The 23,014-nt window shown below is 39.5% G+C and overlaps 1 protein-coding gene across 1 annotated transcript in view; it reads left to right on the top strand.

The window, feature by feature from the left end:
* MAN1A1 (mannosidase, alpha, class 1A, member 1) overlaps positions 1 to 23,014 on the top strand; it is a 111,447-nt gene that overhangs the window by 57,300 nt on the left and 31,133 nt on the right. The window contains exon 5 of the mRNA XM_010139225.1: positions 21,171 to 21,294. Within this exon, the coding sequence (XP_010137527.1) occupies positions 21,171 to 21,294 (124 nt within the window). The remainder of the gene's footprint in view (positions 1 to 21,170; positions 21,295 to 23,014) is intronic.

Genomic DNA, 23,014 nt, shown 5'->3' with positions numbered 1-23,014 from the left:
CCCTCTTATTTTTGAGGTTGCCCAGTTGATTTACTCCTCTGCCTCCCTGCAGTGCCCCAAACAGGACACGTGCTGGAGCTCCTGCCTTAAGGTGAGATGCTTTATGGAAGAGTTGATCCGTAAGTCCCATTTCTCCTCGTGTATTATCATGTAATATGCTGTTCCTTAAGGTCTCGAAGATATTTAAGTACTTGAATATTCTGGAAGGTGCAGTAATCAAGCTATTCTTAGGCAAATTTTGGTATTCATTCAGGGGTAGGTGTGTGTAAATACATCTATACACACATGGTTTATATATATGCATAAATATATAAAATTTGTAACATTTAGCAGTATAAGGCAAATTGGGCTGCTTTAGGGACTTCTGGGAGAAAGGATTAAAAAAAGGATTGTGCTTGGCTTTACTGCTGAAGGCTATATATGCTTATAAAAATCCCTTTTCTTATCTCCAGTTTCTCTCAAATACCAAATTACTTCATTTTAACCATACTCTGGGAGACTTCAGAAATTTTAAGTAAACCAACCCCAAACTCAAAACCTTTTCAGCCTTCATTTGCTATTGAATATTCAGTCTTCTCTTCCTGACACCTAAGCTGACCGCACGAAGACTTCTCTTAGATCAGAGTACAATAGGTTACCACTCTTTGGAATCCATGATGTCATTATTGTCATATTTCTACACTCGTTCTTATCTTTTACAGAGGAGGGGAAGCAAGGAGAGGAAAGAAATAACTTTGAAGCGGCAGTGAGGCTGAAGGAATGGAACATCTTTCAGGCATAAACTAAAATGAAAAAGGGCGCATTGGTTTTACTTGGTTCTCCTTTCCTCATGTGAGAACCCTTAAATAACCCTTTTTGTCTTATGAAAACATGTTTTGATACTAATACAGGAAAATGTATACTGCTTGAATGCTGCGTTAATTGTCTTGTCAGTGTTTATAACTGAACTTGATCAGAACTCCGATGAACTCTAGTCTGTATCTCTTTGAAGTTGTTTTCATTTACTAGTTCTTAAAATTTCTTGCCATTTGTGCTCTGTGAAGGCCGGACGGGTATGGAGCACTTCTAATGGTTTCAGATGACAAAGTCAGCTGCTGGAAAAAATGTGAAAAGTCTCAGCAGTTAAGTCTTTCAACACGGTAACTACAAGTAAAACCTCTTTTCTAGCTGAAAATAATGTCAAAATACTCGCCACTTCTGAATTTTGTCATTCAGAACATTCTTTAAAAATTCATTTTTAAGCTTATGAAGTTTTTCAACTAACTGTATTAAGTCAAATTATAATTTATAATTTATTTCCCTTATTACAACACTTCATTAAAATGTCAGAAGATAACAGCTTCTAGGCAGGGTATTGCACCAAGAACTATGCAAATGGTGCCTTTCGCATATAGAAATAGCTACAGCAGTTCTGTTCCACGGCGTGAATTAACCAAGATTGATTGCAATCTGTTTTTATTAACTCAAGGAAGAAAAGCAGTGTAGTGATATTAAGAAAATTAAGAAAATTAATTAGAACTTTCTAATCTGGTAATTAATGTGCAGCTGGGCATGAGTGCAGCCCTGACAAATTATCATCATCTGTTTTAAGGTAGACAACTGTTCTTTAACCTTTGCTCAAATTTTTATAATCTTTTCCATTTCCGAATGGTTTTACCAACTTAGATGTTAGATACGGCTTTTTACAATAATGCTGAGAACTGAAGTTCAGTTGTATCTTTCAGGAACGATGTTCAGTTGTATTTTTTAGAACTCTTTTTCACTCTTTTCCGGTGTTGTACTGAAGTTTCTTATGAAGCAGTTGTCAGTAAATGACCTGTTTGTGTTGAATAATCTTAAAATGCTACTGAGAATTTACTGTACTCTATACATTGAGATGTTTCCAATTAAATGGAGTTCTTAGGACAATCACTTTCAAAACTAATCAAGTGATATGATGGTGTTACTAAAACTCTTATTGACTAAATTGTGACAAATTAATAAACCTAACCAATGCAGTTACTGTAATTGTCATGTTGGTTTGCAGTTTTCAACTAAGCAGTCTGGCTGGTTTGGCTGCTGTCAAATTTGATCTCCTAAAATACGCTGGTGAACAAAGTATTGTCATCTTGTCAATAAGGTTTATCTTCAGTATTTTTTTTAACATTTGAAGGGGAAAAAGCACAAAGCGTCTATGTAGATCGGACTCTGAAAACTGTCCGAAACTATTCAGTATCCTAACGCTGTCAGTGAACAGACAAAGAAAACCTGCTTTATTTACAAACTACTCTTGCAGGGTTTGCTTGTCTTGTTTTTGGGCTTTTGTTGTTAAGTGTTCACTAAGAACGCATTAGAGAAGGTGTCCTGAGAGACCAAAAGCCAGGAGTTTTGAGCCCAGGGAATCTGTCCTCTCAGCTGTTTCGTGACACAAGTTCAACAGGGGAAAAGATGGACAGCCTTTGCCAGAGCAGCTTCTTGCCTAGTACTTAAGACTTTCTGCAGGGATTTAGCAGGCATAGAGTCAACTCTCCTCAGCTGGAGGACAATCCTGGACGTGTACTTTAACTGCCTAAGTTATTACGTCCTTTAAAAGAAAGTATTAGCTACAGAATTTTAATCAGTCTGATCTTTCTGATAGGTGGATGGTGGTGGATGTGTTATGGCTTAAGGGCTTGTGAATAATTAGGAACAAGGAATCAGTGTGGATGTCTTCATTAGCAGGTTAGTTAAGCTCGGGAGTGAGCTTCTGAAGTGTTCCTTCCAGTCTTCCCCACTTGCCATGCTGTGGTTTATGGTTAAACATGACAGTGTCTAAAATAACTTACTAGGAAATTCTCTTGGTTTAGTGGTAGAGAGTAAGATTCATGCAGATCTCATATTGGATTTGCATTTTGCATAACTCCTGGAGACACACAAAAAAAACCCCAAAACAAATCAAGCAAACAAAAACCCCAAAACACCCGAAAAATCTCAAAGAATGGAACTTGAGAATTGTCTGAAATTTGTTGGTTGGCATTAATGACTGTGAATACCGCATGGTGGTGTTCACCATCTCATGCCTTCTAATTTCTATTTCACAGCAGCTTAGGATCCTGAAATACTGCAAATTGTTGTCCATATCAACAAATTCTCATTCAATTAATTACCTTATATTTCAAAGTAAAAAATGGGCATCAATTCAGTTTATTGCATTAGTCATATTGAATAATTCATTTTGGAACAAACCAGATAAAGAATATAGCAATTTGGCTTTTTTCTTTCTGTGTAGACACATGGTTGTGAACAATTCTTATTTTCATTATTTTTTGTCTGCTTCAAACCATTTTGTCAGTATCTTAAGTTTTTGTGTTATTTCCAGATTTCTTAAGTGTTTTTTCCACACTCACCAATGTTACAAAATTTTCATGAATGTTCACAGTAATAAATCTCAGTTTGCACATGGCAAAATAAGAATAGTCACATGAAAAGCAGCTGTTTGGAGAAAGGGATAGTTTGAAGCGTCACCCTAAGTGATGTCCAGTGCTGTAATTCATTCAGCAGTGCTGACAGAATGGATGTTTGCAGAACTGACGTGGGCAGTGAAGTCCAAGAGATCCTCCAAAAGCAAATTCGGTCATATATATGAATGCTTCATGGCTTTTTGTAGTCCCCTGTGGCTTTTCCTCATAGTATTAAAAGGTATGGAATGTTAACTGCAGAACTCCAGTTTCTGTCCAGTTTTGATAGGTAGTTTGGCTTTTAATGGCTTTATTATTATTGTTATTTTAGAAGAAAAATTTTATTTTCAGTCTCATGATCACTGATGAGTTGCATGTGTACATAAGCCGATCCTCTGTCGTATCTTTGGCTTTTTGCTGTGATGACCAGCATGATATTAATACTGAGAGAGAAACTGTAAAAGAAGATTTGAATTCTGCATTCTTCGGTCGGGAGAAAATGAGGTTTACTAGAGAATCTGTATCGGCTGAGCCTGGTCTGGATTTTCTCTATGGTATTTTGCAGTGAGCGGTTGCTAGAAGTCCTGTACGTGTTCAAACGAACTGTATGGCATTATCATATCAAAGGTATGGCTGGCTGAGCATTTTAAGTGAGCGTTCCTCTGCAGCTGGAGCCTGCCGCTGTTGGAGTGATTACTGGGTGCTCTGTAGGCTGACTCTCTGCTAATTTTTTTTTCCTAATTTCGCCCTGTGGTTTGGAATTACACTAGTAGAGAGCTAATGCCCGGCAGGTCAACCTTAAGAATGAATGACCCAATGACCAGTATTTGAATGATCACGTTCTGCACTGACCTTGAACTCAATACAGGCTGACTTGCATAAGGGTAGAGAAGAGTAGAGTCTCATAAACATGTCTATATGTTGTGGAAAACACACAGCCTCACTTAGTCCAGTGGGCTGACGTGGGCTCACTTCCGAGAGTTGAGTTAGGTGGTGGCATCAGGCCAACATCCAAAATACATGGTGTTCTCGCTCTAACATCGCCTTAAAAAAACGAGTGACCTTGTGTTTACTGCTTTTTGATGAACAGTCCTTGCTCATTCTAGTACACCGTAACCTGACTGAGTAGAGCTGGCTTAGAGGATCTGGTGTAACTGAGTGTAAAGACTTACCGGAGTAGTTGGTTTGCTCTATATTAAACAATCTATTGCCCACCAACAAGCAGTAATAAAACCCTAGCAGTAAATGCTAGGATGACACCATAGGAATGCAGATAGCAGAGGGTAAAGACAAAATGAGACTTGCACAGTGGTGGGATAGTCTGAGAGCTATTAAGAAGGAAATAAAAAGAGGCTAGTGAGCCAGCTAAGCAGTTTGTTCCAGAAATTTGCCTTCATTGGTTTAAACTTGACGTTAAAATTACGTTTTTATTGTTACAACACTGACACATCTTTATGAGGAAGTTAATAGGAGGGAACAATCTTTCTGCAGATTAAATGAAAGGCTACTATTTCCAGCTGACATCTGTGAAACGGCTGCTACATTCCTTGCAGTAGCGCTTAGAGAAATAAATGAGCAGGTATTCATTATAATTGAGCTTTAATGGTATCCATATGCTATATATCTTGTAATGGTGCTCGTGTTGTGTGGTTTCGGTGTGGTATAAAAAAAATTGAGTATTAGTCTGTCAGAGGCCCGTTAATGTAGATGTCTTGATTCAACACTTAGCCTTGGTGAGGTTCGTGTGTTTTAACTACATCCAGGCAAATCGTGGTTGGTGCAGCAGATCTGACAGTCTTTCTGGTTGACCTTTCAGGTTGTCCATTTCATGTCATACAGCATACTTCGTAGCTAATGAAATGTACTGGAGTGAAGATGATTTCAGAAAAGCATCAGTTTGGTTTTAATTCTTTTCAAATTAATACTTTCTAACGGGCATTAGAATGTGCAGTCTTTCAGCAGTGTTGTTTCACATCATGTCATGATGTTCTACGGAGGCCATAAATAAACTGTTTTATCTGTCTTCTACCCAGAATTAATTTTATAAATTAATTGAGTTTTGTGTAGTTGTGTTTTAGACAGCATTGTTTTAACAGACCTGTCTTTGAAGGCTTAAACCTGTCATTTTAGTATTCAGCCTGTTGTATGGTTAAGGTTTACTTGCATCCAAGGTTTACATGAGCAGTACAAGTTCACAAACATGCTTTTGAATAACTAAACGTTGGACAGTGGTTTGCTTTTTTTCTACACTTAATGAAGTCTAAACTTTCCAGGTTTTGCATGACATACTGGTTCTTCGGAGTGACATACCACAGATTTTTTGATAGGGCATACCTTAAAAATTAGAAACAGATTCTTCACGGGCTTTGCTTGCTTCCCTCCTACTCCTTTAATGCACAGTGATAGGATGCTGTAAGATTTTTATTACTATTTTGAAACAAGCTTAAATAATCAAGACAGTGTTATTTAGTTTTGTATTGCTTTATCAGATGGTTTTGGAGAGGTTTCAGAAATGAAATAATCACAGAAAATAAGACAGAAGTCATGTCATCGATACATATGGTCCGGTACTGAACACCTAAGCTGTGCCTCTGTTATCCCAGACAGATGTTTGTTTAGCCATTTCTTCAAGACGTGCAACATGGAGATCCCATGTTTTTCCAAGGAAGCTGTTTCCAGTACTTCTGCATCTTCACTACTGGGAGTTTTTTGGGGAGGGCGTTATTTGCTCTGATGTCTGACCTTGAACTTAAATACTTCAGTGTTTCGGTAGAAGATTTATCCCCTTTTACATGTTGGAATAAGACTATTGCCCTGTCTACTCTATGTTAACAAGATCACCCTTTCGCCCCTCAGCCCTGAGGCAGTGCTTTCTTTGTTCCCGATGATAGTTGTTGCTCTCCTCTAAGCTTTCTGAAATTTGTCCCTGTCTTACCTGAAACAGAGTTGGCATCCAATAGTGGATGCAGGTCAAGGAAGGCCTTTCTATGAGTGAAAAATACTCGTCTTTCAGCACTCTCATTCCTCAGTTCAAATTTAAGCCCTGTCATACACCCACAATAGGCCTTGTTTGCATCTCCACTTAACAGCTTGCTTATTTCTAAAACCTCCTTCCCACACCTTGCTTCTCCAAGCTTTTTGGGGTGCTTCTGTCGCAAATTCTAATCTTAGGTGGTGGCTTTATGACTTCTCCAGACCTCTTTTCCATAGGCATTTTTTGAGTCAGCAAAATACCTCTCTCACAGCAGCTCTGGTATATGCTCAGCAGCAGTTAATGTTTACTTACTCTCACAAAATAAATAATTTTGATAGAGTAGACAGACTGTATTTTAAGTTACTCATAAGAGACCTAAAAATAGTTTATTTTGATGGCTTTTCAGTTCATAGTGTCTTTAGTACTCAAAAGACAGTTGTGCACCTTGCCAAAAATACTTACTTTGATTGACATTACCTTTCAAAAGCATCAGACAGACTAACCAGTGTGCCGTATTTGTCCAGAATATGCTCCATTCTCAACAAGGTCTTCATTTTAGTTGAAGATAAAGTATGGAACTTCTTACATGATGATCCTTGCAAGATACTTCATGCTATACTACTCCAATCTACAGCTGGAAATACAAAAAAAAACCGAAAAAAGAAATTAAGAAAAAAAAGAAAAGAAAAGCTTAAAATACAAATTCTTGCACTTAAAGCCATTAGAAGCAGTGAGGGATTAAAAAAAAAGTTTAAAATCTCTGACTAAATGTTTTGCTGGAATTAGGACAAAAACCTGATTTCCTTAAACACTTTATAAAATTATAGCATCGTTGTTCGCCTTGATAATTTAGAAAAGACAAATAGCAAGATACTTTCCCTGTGTACATTGTTTAATATGCAGAAGCTTTTTCAGCATGGTTAATGAAACAGTGTGTGCTGGTGCAGGAACAAAACGTACACATACTGTCTCCAGCAGAATTCCAAAAGTGTGCTGCTTTTTTTTTTTCTGAGCCTTTGATTGTTATATCATTTCAAATAGTAATCCTTTCATGCTGATTTCACTTCATCCTTTATTATCTTATTTTCATTGTATTGATTAAAATCCCATTACTGTTAAGAAAAGCTTATTTGACTACTTGATGCCAGCGCCTTTATTATCTGATAATCTGGTTTACCAAATCCTCCAAGGAATATCTTAAGCGTGGCCAGGAGTGTTAGTGCATGGATCGTGATTATTTTTTTTATGCAGTACTTTTAGAAGAAATGTTTGGTACTTCTCATTTTTCTGATCTACCAAGGTAGTGTGGGTCTTTCAGCCCTTTTCAACTCTATTGAACTATTAGGTAATTGGGTGGAAAACTCCTTTCTTTCTTCAGGATGTTTGCTGCTTTGAAGTATCATTGTATCATAATTTAAAACACAGATTACCGCAAAAAGGTCATGAAACAAAATTACTTTTTCTTTAAAAATACAAGTGTTGCCTAATCGGACTTTATTGAGTTTTCAAGGTAATGTTTTTTTTTTTCTCTTTATGGTATAATCAGATTGCCCTGGATCATAATTTTCAGTGCACACCTGAGAATGAAGCTGAATTGTGCAGTACTTTGCTGTCTGAGGGAGGTGGCATCATTGGTTTCCTGTAAATTGCTCATCTGTAAGGTGAGCAGCAGTAAAAATAGTTGTTTGAAGTAATTATAAATGGATTAAAGGTGAAGTTCTGGATTTAGGGGCAATTGAATAACGGATAATAGAGACTCTGCCATAGGAAAGGTGTAATGGGGATGATTTCCTCAGGTGAAAATCAGGTGCCTATTAGATTCCACAGGTTGGAGGGGTTTTTTTCTGCATGCCTGTTAGTAGGAAATATTCCTATTTAATCATACCTTAGTTAATGAATTTGATCATATTTTAGTCATTGGTTGATTTTCCTTGATCACATGAACCGTGGGGGACTCGGTTCATTTATAAATACCATCATCATGGCTTGGCTTCGCGGACGAAGATTTGGGAAGGGCTTTACCCGCGCTCACTGCAAGCGCGCTGATGGCTGAAAAGGCCAATGCGGGATAGGCAAGTCCGGTTGCAAAGAGCACACCGGAAGGTCTCCTTGGGTGGTACAGTCGAGGCACAGTTCTTTCTGCGTTGTCTTTTCTCCTCAAGACTGGTTCTACGTGTGCTCTCAAAGGAGGCAGCAGCGTTATGTATGGTGTGTCTCCAAATCTCCCAATTGGAGGCCAGGGTGGACCACTGATGGTGGTCAATAGGGCCAAGGCTGAGGTATTGTTTCAGGGAGTCCTTATATCTCCTCTTTGGGGCTCTTCTCTGGCGGCAGCTGATGGCGAGTTCACTGTAGAACACAATCTTAGGCAGGCGGTGATCCGCCATCCTGGAGACGTGCCCTGCCCAGCACAGCTGCGTTTTCAGCAACATGGCCTCGGTACTGGTGACCTCTGCCTGTCCAAGAACAGCGACATTGTTCACGTAGTCAGTCCAGTGGATGTTTAGGATTGTTCGGAGGCAGCGCTGATGGAAGCGTTCGAGGAGTCCCAGGTGGTGGCGGTAGATGACCCATGATTCAGACCCATTGATCCAATGAAATCACATTTAATGTTTATTATACCATATTGCATTATGTTTGGAGCACAAGTATAACGTTCAGAATCAGAAGCTGGTAAGTACCTGCCATGTGCCCAGTGGTACTCCTGAAACTAAAGTCATTTGAGAATAATAGGAGTAGCTCTTTATCATTAAATTGGCTGAATTATGCTGTATAATATGTCTCTTCTGTAAGTCTATAAGGCAAGGAAAAAGGAGTCTGTAAATTGCACCCGAGTGAGTACATCTTTCAAGTGATTGATTCTAATCTTGATTTTCAAATATGGGCATTGAAGGATAAAGCTGTGCATAAGCGAATGTGTCGTGTGCTGGGAAAAGAAGCCAGAACACTGGTTTTACATCATATTGCTGATTTCCAGAAAGAGAATCAGGTCCCAAATCCAAATGGTATTAATGGAAAGGATTTACACAGTGATTCTGGTGTTTCAGTCAGGCTGCTGGGTTTCCCCTGTGTGGATATTGCTGATTGTCTCTGCAATAGTTTTAATGACAGTTACAGGACTCTTATGCTTGATCAGTGTCTGTTGGAACCACCCGGAGTTTTTCTGTTGGTGGTGAGCAAGGGTCAAGCCCTTAGTGACTGGCACTGAGAAAAACAAATGTTTATCTGGTCCCAGAACAACTGGATTTATATGACACAGCAATGTGTGGGTAAAGAGGATGGAGGTGATTGAAGCAGACTGGAAAAAAGAGACATTTGTACTTTTCTTAAAGCATTTGTCAAAACAGGTTATGTGTTTAATGACACTAGTCTGAAAAAGAATACTTCAGGGTTTTTAGCTGGAAAAGCTGTCCCTTTCAGTGAATCAAATACCGTTTTGGTAGCCTTTCATAGAGCTGTCACAGTGTCTGTGGAAGCAGATACAGAAGACAGAGGTTTCCCTCCACAACGGTTGTGTCTCTGTACATGTTTAGATTGATACACATATCTGTAAATGCAGATGCAAGCATAATTTGTAGCATTTGTACATTAATGTTGATTCAGATGAGTGTCACAGCTGCAAGTCTTGTGACAAGCAGTCCGGTATCTGAAACCACTGGTGATCCAAAGCTGCATTAAAAGGGGAGATAATTGATCATCAGTCAGAAAGCCTTTGGCATAGGGTCCTTGCAAAAACAGACCATTGCAACTTCTCAGCCAATTATTGTCAATAACAGAGCCGTGCAGTTCCGTGTAATGACTTTGAGTCTCACTTCAAACATTTACACATGCTATTTCAAGCACAGTAAATGTGACTAAACACCTGGAAAGACTTTTTAACTTAAATGATTGCGAAACCACTCTAAAATATTTTCTTGACATGATAAGCAAAGCTAAAATCAGTGTGGGGAAGTGGGAAAGTGGGAATTAGTGGCTGGGAAGTTTCATATAGCCTGTCACTTGCCATCCTTTGATTTGATCTTTGCTTTCTCTGAAAAGTTGCCGTCAGACCGAACAGACTGAATACTGGGATTTTGTCCCAGTATTTTCTACTTGAAGCTACCTGGAGACAATTTAGAAGACCTCAAGTGTGATGGAGAAAGCGAGAGGAGAGTTGCGGGGCCAGAAAGAGCAGCAGTAAAAACCAGACACATAAAGCAGAAAAAAAAGGAAATGGGAGGAGTTCTGGGTTCTAGCACCAATTCTCCACAGTGTTTCTATGTTACCTAGTCACCTCGAAATGCAAACTTCTCAACACTCATCCTCATAACAAATTATTTTACAAAGGAAATTAATAATGTTTATTTGCACTTCCACAATGCAGTTAATATGACACAAGAATAATTTAGCAAAGCTCGAATATCAGTTACTAGTAAAGGAATTCTGATGTGGGATAGAAACTCACTGAAATAAGAAATTACGGGATAATCAGGGTGGAGGGGGGGATTTATAGCACAAAAAAAAAAAGATAACCTCAGACCTGAATGTTTGAAAAGCAATTTAAAACAGGGAGCAGGGTCTTACAGAGAGCTGTACTGTGCCATGGCTGTGGTGGTTTAAGGCACAAACACTCTAACGCAAAATGTAATGTTCTGAAATAAGCTTTAGGCTTGCTTTGATTGTTCAGGTTATTTTGGGGGTGCAGAGGGTTTTTGTTTGGTTGGATTTGCCTTTGGGTGGTTTTTTTAGACTGTCACTAACACTGAGTTATACTGGTTACTACAGTAGGGAATTTAATTTTAATACCTTCTTTTACAGCATCTAACTTACTACTGTACGTATGCCAGAACTGTAGATGTCTATTCATGTCTTTTCATTTCCTGTTATTTTCACTTTTCTTCAGGGACCTGATTGAAAATAGTCTATGCTGGTACTTATTATCTCTAGCCTCGCTCTGTTGTTGTATTCCCTGTTGCTTTTTTAGCCCTTGGAATTGATTAATTAAATCTTTAGTGCATAAAGTAACAGGAAGCATGAATTGCTTAGTTTATTCTTTAGAATAACTGTCTGTGGTGTCCATAGACAGTTAGAATAAGGGTCTGTGCTGTGCTGAGATAACTTCTACCAGAAATGGTTACGGTAACAAGTACAGTTTGAGATGGTCACACTGAAAATCACCTTTAAACATCTCACAGTAACATGTCAGATGATGTACTGCTGGGCTACTAATTCTCTCTCTTTCTGACCCTCCTCCATGCCTGTGGTTGCGTACATCTGAGCTAACTGCTTTGTTGGTTTGCTGCAGGGTGCCAGTTCCACAAGCTTTGATGCCCCTTTAGAGCACCAGTAACCCGAGAAGGGTGACAGGGCAAACAGCCATAAGGAGAGGATTGTACAAACCCTGCCAGTTAAGTCCTAAAGAAATTCATTCTTTTTCCACAGAGAAATTCTACAGGACATTGGCATAGACAAAGCTGCACAACAGTCTCAGTAGACTGGTGAGGTTAAGATACCCTGATTAATTTAAGCATCAATAGGCACACTATCGCCAAGTCCAGATATTCAAAAACCATGAATCAGATCACAAAAGATATATTCGGTGGTGTCTTGGAGCCCGTGAAGGAGGGGTTTTATTTTTACTTGCAGCAGCTGTCTTTCTTCAGTGCAAGCAGTAAAGCATAGTCTTCCCTTGGGCAGTTTCACCGGCCTTTGCTTGTTTATTTTTGGCCGGCCTGTTTGCTTGTTTATCTGCCTCTCTTCAGAGGCAGATGAGATTGTCTCCTCTTCATCTTGGGTCGCTCTGGCATTTGGTCTCCACCTGTATCTTGGCTCCTTCTGCTCCCACTGCTGCTGCTTCCGTTCACTTCAGTGTCCACTCACTGCAGGAGCCATCATTACTCTGAGTTAATCCTGATCAAGTACGTTTCCCCACGGGGGGCGGTTGGCCTTGCTGCCATGACAGGAAGTTTGACGGTGCTGTTGAACAGTCTCTTTTTTCTACTGACCAAAGAGTGCTCAGTGGGGTTTCATGGACTATGGCTTGGATGGGGAACATACCTAACTCTCCAGCTTCTCCTCTGTGTTTATATGCACGCTTCACCAACACCTCCTCCACCACTGACTTCATCCTTCTGGAAGGTGGGAACCTGTCCTGACAGAGGCCACAGCACAGGTTGATACCAAGAATTCCATACGTCGTGCACCTTCTGCTTGCTCCCTGGTTTTATATTAACACTGCTTTTCAATCTCTGTTGCTGTTCTGTAGTTTCAAGAGAAATTGCCTGTCAGCTGGTCACCTTGAGGAAGATCTTGATAGTGTTCCATGACTGTTGAGCATTTTAACCTTTTGACTGCCAGTACAGTAAGGAAATAATGACCATTCTAGGACAGCTAGTCCCATCTTCCTAAAATTGAGAGGGAAGCGAGGAGGCTATTTCCCCTTCTCCTGCCCTTTAACAGACAGACATCCCTGTAAAGTTTGGGTTGGAAAGTGTGCGGTATACTTTGCCTTTGAAGGACCTGATGAACCTCATGGATAAAAATAGGGATCTTGTTTTAAGATCTGTTTCACATTAGCATTTTTTTGGAGGTGCTGGTAGTTTCTCACAAAATGAACAGTCAGCCACAGTAATCTTGATTTTTTTTTTTCCTACTCTCATTTCCAGCCAGATGATGATGTCCATGTGCCTTCAATACAAATGGATGCATCTCCTGTACTTGAGAATTGAGATGACCAGGAGATCAGTAAATATTAATGCTGACTCTGCATATGACTAGGCAAACAGACAAAACTAATGTTCTCAAACTAATAGATATAGCTCTTGAGGCTATACCTCTTCATTACCTTAGTACGGTAAAAAAAAAATTGTGTTCTGTCTGACATTGCAGCATAAAATTTTTTTTTTGTTCCACATCATACTGTAAAATTGAGTAACCCCTTTTGTTGTTAGTCTTCATCCTAGAGTTGCTGGTGCTACTAATTCACTGTCTGCCTCCTCCTCCTCAGTCAGCATCCCTAGAAAACACCTCACCAGGTAATAGCCGGTATCACTCTGTCTTCAGAGAGGGCAGCTCAGCTGAGCAGGATGCTGCTGGCTGGGCAAGGAGTAGAGAAGGGCAGGAGTTACACAGTTGTTGTCACAGCTGAAAAACTAAGCAGCTGTTAGCATCTACCTGAACGATCCTCCTCACAAAGGGGAATAAACCAGACATCAGAGCCTATGGCAGAGGCTAGCTGGCTGACTGAGGTTTCTTTTATTTTTTTTTTTTTTGCTGTCTTCAGCTGTCAATGTCTCATGCAAGACATTGCATGAGAGATGCTTAACCAGACTATAATAATTTCTTGGAAAAGGCAGAGGTCCAGCAGGAGTCTGTCTGCCTTGGTTGATGCTGTCTGGGGGAAGAGAGGGAGGCCTGCAAAAAGTTAATTGCCATTTATTGAAAGTTGGACTGGAAGATGTTTCATGCTTGTTGTGGGGCTAGAAATACACCACTACTGTGCTAGCCCTGTCACAGGTTACCCCACATGACTTTGCCCATAAGGTGCTGTACTGGCAGCTCCTGCCAAGGACAAAAAACACATTCAATATCTTTGAAGTGTTAACAAATCATCTATTTCAGTGCTCATGAAGGCAGGCCTTCACACCAAGATCCCATACTCGTGGGGGTGCAGTCAAGGAAGTGTAGGAAAAAAAAAATCTTAGAGCATGTACTTTATCAAATGCAGTAGTTGAAACTTTAGCATGTGTTGCTTGCGTGCTTCATGGTGGTGTTTTTATGTTTGGCTTTAAAAAGCATGAACCTCTAATAAAGTGATTCCGTTCTTCATCACAGCTTCTTTATAAATTAAATCATAAACCATAATTGATTAGCCTCGTTAGCTGGCTGCAGTACTAAAAGGAGAAAGATGCAGCACCAGAGTTTGAGGGGAGCCTCCTCTGAAAAGCAGCAGCACATCACCCCGGAACTTACCTGGTTTGGTCTATGGTTTCGGATTTAGCTTCTCTCGTAGCAAGTTGTTAGCAAGGTATGTGTGTCTAATGATCAGCATTGGGAAGAGAAGCAGCCACTCTTCAGTTACTTTTGTGACACATTGACAAATGGCTCCATTCTGGAAAATTAAAAAATCCGTATGAAAGCATTTTCAGATGTGGCGGTCCTAAATAATGCATGAAACATTAGATATTCCATGAAAATTACCTCTGAGTACCACCATCCTTTTGGCTGCCATAGCGACTCCCTGAGCTAGAGGATCACAGTATACATCTATACTATCTGTGAAATATTTTTTCCTATTATTTGCTTATTTTTATGTTGGGCTGTGATTCACAAAACGTATTTTAATTGTTTGGGTTTGAGTTCATTCATTTGCCTAGGAAATGCTGTAAGTAAATTAAGTTTTATTTAGCATTTTGATGTATTTTGTGCCATCTATAGCAACTTAATCTTTTAAATGTATTTTGTTTAAAATGAAAAATAGATACTGAGTATGTAAACTGACCCTTTATTGACCTCTCTTCAATTGTTCTAAGGAGACTTAGTTGACTTAATTAAATTAAAATATTATGAAATGCTGGTAGTGGCAGAAAAGAAATAGACTGAAGGCTTTTGCAATGTAGAAACACCTTATTAGAAATGCAGCGACTGGCCGTATTTAGTTATACGGACTTTTTATAAAAGGAAGACGTTTATTTAAAAAAAGGTCATCCATAGAAATAATGACTGATTCTGCCAAAATGGAATGTGCCTTTGGAGATTTTTCTCGCTGCATTGAAATACAGCAGAGAAAATAATAAATTTACATGTATTACATCTATGAGAGAAATTTTGGACATAATGCGTGGTGTTAACGTGTTTATTACTAATTCACAATACGTGGCACCGTCTCCATGGCTTTGCCTGGCTAAGCATAGAAGATTCTTGGACTTCAAGGTATCTTCCTCACGTCACAGTACTGCAGAGTGGTTTTCCGAATTTATTTTTGTAGATTAATCTGCCACTGTTGTCTTGCAGTATTTTATAGAAATGTCATGCAAATGGTGGCCAGTACAAAAAAGGACCATTAAAAACAGTGAGCTAGAAAAAACCTTATAATTAAAGAATTAAAAATACAACATAACAAAGTTACCTCCAGTCCTACTTTTTGTTATATGTATTAGCAATTCATTTGATACCTGTGAACCTAATTGGAATCTTGGGAAGATTTGGGTATCTGCTAGGGCAGACTGGTGTCCCTGGGTTTACTCTGTAAAGGGAGAGACTCCATCTTCAGCTTAATCTCCTCTGTGAAGTGAGTTAATTCTGTTATCTCCCTGTACTGATTATCCGGGGAGCCCCGAGGATATTAATTTCTGTCAGTACTCTTGCTGGAGCTGCTCTGCTCTTGCATTTCCCCGTCTTCACTCGCTGTGAGACCTGTAGCTGGTACATTGCGTCTGTGTGCTGAATGGCGGAGCCGAGGGTGTGAGCTGCGCAGCCCCATTGCGTGTGGTCATGGACTTAAGGCTAAAATGTGGGAAAGCAATCATTATGCTTTCAAAACGGGCTGAGGACCACAGGCTTCTTCTTGGGGGGGAAAGCAGGGTGCAATGTTTTCTTTCACAAAAAAGTAATTTTACTTTATTTCTATTTAAGGCTTCGGGACTGAGACTCAAGGAGAAGCATGAAGTGTGTCCCAGGGAACTGGGAGGGGGAAGAAGGACAAAAAAGCTTCAGGAGAGTTTGTGTGGCCTTTGCATCACCCTTCCCCTTTTTCTTGGGAAAGGTTCCTCTCCCCTGTGGGCGTCAGAGGGGTGGCTGGTGGCGCAGAGTGGGGCTGGGCAGCACTCTGCTCGTGGGGGTTCCTGTTAAAACAGAGTTAAACTCAACCAGTTCCAGTGGTAAGTTGTATTCTCCGAGCAGATTCCCTTGTCCCCTCAGCACTCCTGAAAGCACCAGGCACAACCTGTACACTCCAACTCGAGTCCCATGGCTCTGGTGAATTAAAACGGACCCTTCATTGTGCCACGTTCTCATTTCTCTGTCATAGCAGTTTGCGTTTTCACCCACCATCATAGTCAAAGTAGCTTTTTGGAAAAAAAATATCAGCATTACTGAAGTCCTAAGGGCCTGTAGGGAGTTATTTTTATATTTAGTCCTAAAATCTTTCACAACAGCGGCTGCTGGACGCTTCATTAAGTGTTGAAGTCTTAAATATTGAAATCCTGACTCCTGAAGCCTTGCTCTGCCTCCAGCTTGTGGAGTTGTCCTGGCACCCTCCAGGGAAGGTTGGGGGATAATAAACAAACTGTCTGCAGAGTCTGAAGCAGTTCTGCTCCATGATGGCAAGAATCTTGATTTGATAAGTGTTTTGACCCTTTGAAGTATTTGTGCAGTTTCCCTGAGGATCTGAGGTTCCTTTCAGTTGAAAATTAGCTGCTGCTTATATATATATTGGGGACGTAATATATTTTTTCTTTAAATATTTGTATTTCCTCTGTGGTTCCCTCTCCTGGTATGTTGTGTACATTTTAGAAGAGATACTGATCTTGTACTTTGTGTTCCTATGTACAAAAAGCCCAACAGTGGTCTACTGGAAAAGTACTGAATTACCAGCAGCCCAGGTCGATCAGGCTCATATTTCCTCAGAATGGATGGCTGTATTTCGGATTCTGTGGCACTCGGTGTTCAGTAACAAAGTTTATACAGTAAATGAGAAATACCACGAAACAGCGGCAGTCCTGCTTTAATAGGCTTTTCTGATCCAGATCCTTCCTTTGATTTTCACTGAATTACATAATACTCATTGTAACAGCAGTTACAATAATATAGAAATAAGTTCTGAAGTTCTATTAATATTTTACAAAAAATGTTTACGGGTTTTAAGTAGTATAAGCAGTATTAGTTTAGCCACAATGATTTAAGATACACTGAAACAGTGCCTTGTAAACTGAAATTATTTTAGTCCTGGTCTGGAACTTGAAACAAGTTTAAGTAGTGTGGCTTCTCCTTTCTTCCTGGAGTACATAGAAGAAGTTTTGTTTCTGCTAGTAGATGCCTGACACTTAGTACAGGTTGTAGTAAATATGAACATTGGAAAACAGAGTGACAGGAATTACAGGAAGAAAGCCACCTTTTCAAAGTCCCCCAAATACACAGATTGTTCTTGGGCTTCAGGTTGTTGCTATAGTTTCTTGACCCAAGTGGTGGGTGTCCTTGGAAGAAAAACTGTGAAAACGTGCCATGTTGTACATAGAGTAGAAATAAAACTTTTCACCAGAGCCCCAGTCTTGCATCTCAAGACTTCAGAAAACAGCCCATAACTTCGTAACTGAAGATGAAATGGATACCCAGCAGTGACTTTACAGCTGAAGAGTAAATAGATACCTAGCATTGACTTTTTTAACTTTGGAGAATTTTTTGTTCACTCCAATAATACTATTGGTGAAGAGCTTGAAAAATGTCTGCGTTGGGAACACTGGACATGTTGTCTCATGCATGAGCAGATACCAGTATTTTACTACGCCTGGTTATTAAGATTTACTGAGCTATTACATGTATTTATTGCATATTATTTTCTGGGGCACCTTGTGCCATTTATAAATGTACTCATTGTTTATAATCCTTTTTCCATTTCATCATAACCCTTCATCTGTTCAGATTCTCTCTTGCTTAAGGTCTGCTCTGCTTAAAAGTACACAATATTTAGGAACTTTTTTTGAGGGATGCAATGGAAAAAGAGCACCCTCTTTTTTAGACAAGAGGCTGTTAAACAAAAGCCAAGGTCTATTTTCCCTGGTTACAAAGGATCAGAGAGTATGAAGTCTCTCTCATTCTGCATGCTGAGGACTACTTTGATTATCTCCTGGGCTCTGGTAATGTCTCTTCAGCAGCTGAAGCATAGCCGTGCACAGTGGACTATCACCATAAAACATCAATAGCGTTAAATGGAACCAGAAGCCTTTGGCTGCTCCAGTGAGTATGAGGGACTATGGAAAACTTACCTGTTTTGTTGCTCCCAAAGACAGAATATATGAGAAAATATCAGACATCCACAGCTTTGCCGGAAATATGTTGATGCCTTTTTTTTTCCAGCTGAAAACAATAAAATAAATAGTTAAAATTAAATAGTACATAGATGCAACACAGACATTTCTTTCTACTTTTCTTGCATTAAGAGTAAAGATTGCAAGTTTATAGCTTTCAAACCATCTTAAGCAAGAAGACCCTTCCACTCGTGGTAAAACACATTGCTGCATGCAGAAAACCTCTCACAGCCATGCGTGGAAAATTTTCTGGCTAACAAAATGCAGTACATCAAAACGTTCTGACAGGTTGTGTTGGTATCAGCAGACGTTGTGGAGAGCGTACAACGGTTTCTGCCAAGTTTGGCTGATGTGTTGCTGCAGAAACAGCTCAATATTTTCACTTTGAGATTTATTGAGAACTTTAATAGAAAAAACAAGTGGGCTTTTGCCAGTTGCGCCATAACATGGTAACTTTTCAAAACCTTGAAATATTGAACTTTTTTTTTTTTCTTCTGGGGAGCTTTTTTTACCAGTAGCAATTCATGTCATCTCTTTTAATCTGGGTGATTTGGAAACAAGCTGAAATATTTTAATTTTTCATTAACATCTAAAATTTTTATCTAGAAGTCAGCAGTTAGGCAGGACTTGGGCCAGTGTGTCCCAGAGATGGTGCCTGATCTTGGGTGAATAAACAGTCTGTAGGTGTAAGCTCTTCAGTCTAAGGTAGGTAAGAGATTTCCAGACATGTTGTCTGCGGTACTTGCCTCGGTCTTGTTTTCTATAATATCTGATGCATTTATGTCACTGTTGAGGGAAGTTCTGACCCACGGTAGATTAAAGTGCAGACAGCTGGTAAGGCAGGTGGGTTTTTCTCTTCACTTTTGTTTTCATCAAATGTAAAAAGCACTCTAATCTTTGTAAGATTGCTCTTAAAATGAGATAGTCAGATCCCATAAAACCTGTGTTCTGTTTCTGTCATACAAATATCAAAGTTGGATTGTGTGCATCTTTGCAGTACCCTGATTTCATTATGTCATTGATTTAGTCTGCAGCTATGAAGATTAGAAACGGTTTTCCTCTTTTGGAGCTTTGGGCGATCATTTGCATCAGGGGGCTTCCATGTGTCCCAGACTCTTGTGCCTTTATGGTCAGCCAGGGGGGCTTCATCTGATCTCTCTCCTTTTACTCCACTGAGTTCTCCCTCCACTCGGCACTCAGACAAGCTTGATCACTTCAGTGCTTTATGGTCAGTGAAAAAGAAAATCTATAGCCTGCTTATGGGGGTATCTGACAGATGCTGTGGTACTTTAGAAATGGAACGATATAAGTCCCCTTATCTGTAGGTAATATTCCAGGTTTATTTTTAGTGGCACTTGAGTGAGTTCCAGTGGTGCCTTCAGCTCAAGGCCAGGCAACCAAAGGTGTTGTATGGTTTAAAGCTGTGACACTTAGGTAGAGCACAAACTTGTTTTTTATTTGTATCCTGCTTTTAAAGTTTATCGTGACTTGTTTCTTACTTTGTGTGTGGCAGAAGTCTCAAAATAATGTGTTAATATAGCTAGTGGAAAAATTAGTTTAATGGAGACTCAGTGTCATTATATTGGTTAAACTTCAGGCATGGGTCCTTGACCTTTTGAAGGAGAAGTCTTCATACAGCTGAGGACTTCTGTCATGATGAAGTAAATATGAAGCTTCTTTGGTTTTTGCTTTGTTTTGCTTTTTCATAATATGAGTCATATTTTCGGGAATAATACCCAGTTTTCATGGTGGTGCAGGTGCTAACTGATGACTAGTACCTGCTTATGTGTAAATGTAAAATTAAGTTTTTTATTTATGTCTGTGTGTATATATATATGTTTGTGCATGTGTTTAATGCTGTTTGCTACTTGAAAATAGGGAAGGCGTTCCAGTACCTAATAAGTGTATATATATATAACATTCATGCTAGTAATATGCTGGTCTAACATGCCATTATTCACCGAGATGCTCAGGAAAGTTGGTTAGCTTTTCTTTAATTTCAGGGGGTTTTTCTTGAATCTTACTGCGGGAAGTTTCAAGGGGAAAATACCTTACCTTTTTGTAATGAAACTTCAGCAGACTTTTCATCCTGAATCTCAACCAGCATTCGTTTCTAGTGGGAATTTAGCAATAAATGTGCTTTTCTCTACTCTCAGCACAAAACCTGAGATTAATTTTGCTGTGAAGTATCTTTAGGTCTTAATTAAAACTGAAGTTACTCATCCTGGTAAGCGTGCCTGGACAGACAATGCCTATATATCCTACTCTAATAAATTCTCAGGTATTAAGAAGGATATACTGCATGTAGCACTTTTAACGCCTGTGCTGTATATATGCAGTATTTCAAGTCAATAAACAACTGCACTGTAGAAGGAAGAGTTAGAATTGAAGAGCGTTGTGTTAAATACAGGAAAAACAGTGAAGTATGAGAATGTTTTCTCGTACTCGGTGGGTTTTGTAATGTCTTTACACATGATATTGTGCAGTGAATCACTGCTATAGAGATACTGTAACGGAGCTGTTCATGAGCTGAAAGACTGGTTTGTTGCAAGAAGCAATTTTACAAGCCTAAGCAGAATTGGACCAAAGTAATTCCAGGTCCCATGGTGAAGTCATGGAAGGCTGCTGAAGCATGGTTTCTTACGTGGATATTAAGTACATTTTCAATTAATCATCTTCTCTTGATAACAATGTATCTACTACCTATTATATTGTATTAGCATTGCCTTTATAGATGCTCATGGTTATTTTCTGTATTTCCCTTCCCATCCATCGTAGTGGAATCGGTCGAAACTGGCCATGGGCCTCTGGCGGCAGCAGCATTTTGGCAGAATTTGGGACTTTGCACCTGGAGTTTGTACACTTGAGCCACCTGTCTGGAAACCCTGTCTTTGCTGAAAAGGTTAGACTGTTCAGTCAAAATCATGTTGTAAAAGATAGATCATGTGCTGGGAGACTAACATCTCTGGGGAGAGATTTGGATTTCCCTCAGTTGTAAGTATTTATCACAGGAGGTAGATATTTTCTAGATGTTTCCCTAATCACTTTGGAATGTTTTCGTATTATTAAGTCAAAAATCTGTTCCAAAATCACAGTGATACATTTTCTTGTATATAGCACTTACCCAGCCCCATAAAACGTATCGTTTCTGCCTACATTCTCATAATACGTTAGCATCTCATTAAACAATCAGACCATAGACCTTTCTTCAGGGGTGGTGAACATGGGGGAAACACAAATTGACATTATGTTGTGATTCCCATAGAAAGCACCATGACTACCTTGTGTGGTTTCAGCAAGTTCAGTCTTCAAAATGCCATATAATACCACTGCTGTCAGTGAGGTCAGCAAGCCCTTCCATTGCACTGACCTTTAAGAAATGTGATTTGAACTGTCTTCGGGGAGCAAAATAAAAACCAGAAAAACATCCCTTGACAAAACAGTTGTTGTGCTGACTAACTGTTCCAAAATTTGGTAACGTTGTCTTCTGGATGCTCTTTATTTCTGTGATCCCTGGAAGGCAACTCCTCCTTCTCTCAATTCCCACCTAGGCAATTTTACTTTCCTTTTTGGATGTAAATAGTCAGTGAGTCCTGTTCTTCAGAATACACTGTATCATTTATCTTCCTTTTTTTCTTCTAATTAAACCTCCACTTGTTTTGGTTTTGTATTCTTGCTGCAACTTCCCCATGTTAAAGGACTGAGTGACTTTGCTGCAATACCATTGTCAGTTCCAGAATAAATTTTGTGAAACGAACTCATAGCAGTTTTAATGTATTTAGGAGTGAATTTAAAGACAGTTTCTCTTGAACAAATCTGAACTGGGGTGGGGGGATGTGGCAGCATCCAGGAACAGCCAGAAAAAAACTTACTAGATAACTTAATTGTCTTTTGACATTTATGGTCATTTAATGTATAACATCTGTTCGACTAAGAGACAATTACAGTGTGATGAAACTGTGTTTGTTAAAAGTCCTAGCCTATGGTTCCCTTCCAAAGTGACATCAAGCTATAGCTGCAAGATGCTGGGCATCTGCTTATGTAAGCTGCTCTTAGAACCCTTAAAAGACTGCGATTCCACAGCCCTCCCATGCAAGCCATTCCAGGACTGGTACGCTTGATAAAGGAGAAGAAACGCTGAAATAAGCTTTGCATGAAAGTATTCACAGAATAATTTATGAAATGAGGTCTAGGACTCATTGCAGCCTGTATTTGGGCAATGACTGTTAGCAATGTAGTGTCAAGATGCGGAGGGCAGTTTGTGTACCACAACAGAAACCTTTCTGCAGCTTGGTGTCAGCTAATTTATCTTCTTTCTCAGCAGCTCTAGTTCACTTGATCTCTAGGCATTCAGGGTATTACAAAGAAGCCGCCAGTACCTTTTTATTAAGATTTCTGGTCTGTGGTTCTCAGGACCTTCATTCTCCCAAGTTGCTGCATTTCCTTTTTCTGTGAATGTTGAAAATCAGTATGAACTGTTTCATGTGCTCTGCAATGGATTGTGCTGCTGGATGGCTCCAGCTGCAGAGCATCCGGACTGTAATTATTTCCACGGGCCTCTCATTTGTAGCAAGCTCCTTAACAGTGTTGGTGGAGCACTCAGGGCTGCATGGATTCCTGCT

The sequence above is a fragment of the Buceros rhinoceros genome, unplaced genomic scaffold (assembly GCF_000710305.1).
Source record: "Buceros rhinoceros silvestris isolate BGI_N320 unplaced genomic scaffold, ASM71030v1 scaffold1117, whole genome shotgun sequence".
NCBI lineage: Eukaryota > Metazoa > Chordata > Aves > Bucerotiformes > Bucerotidae > Buceros > Buceros rhinoceros.
This window is presented reverse-complemented; position numbering and strand designations above follow the sequence as displayed.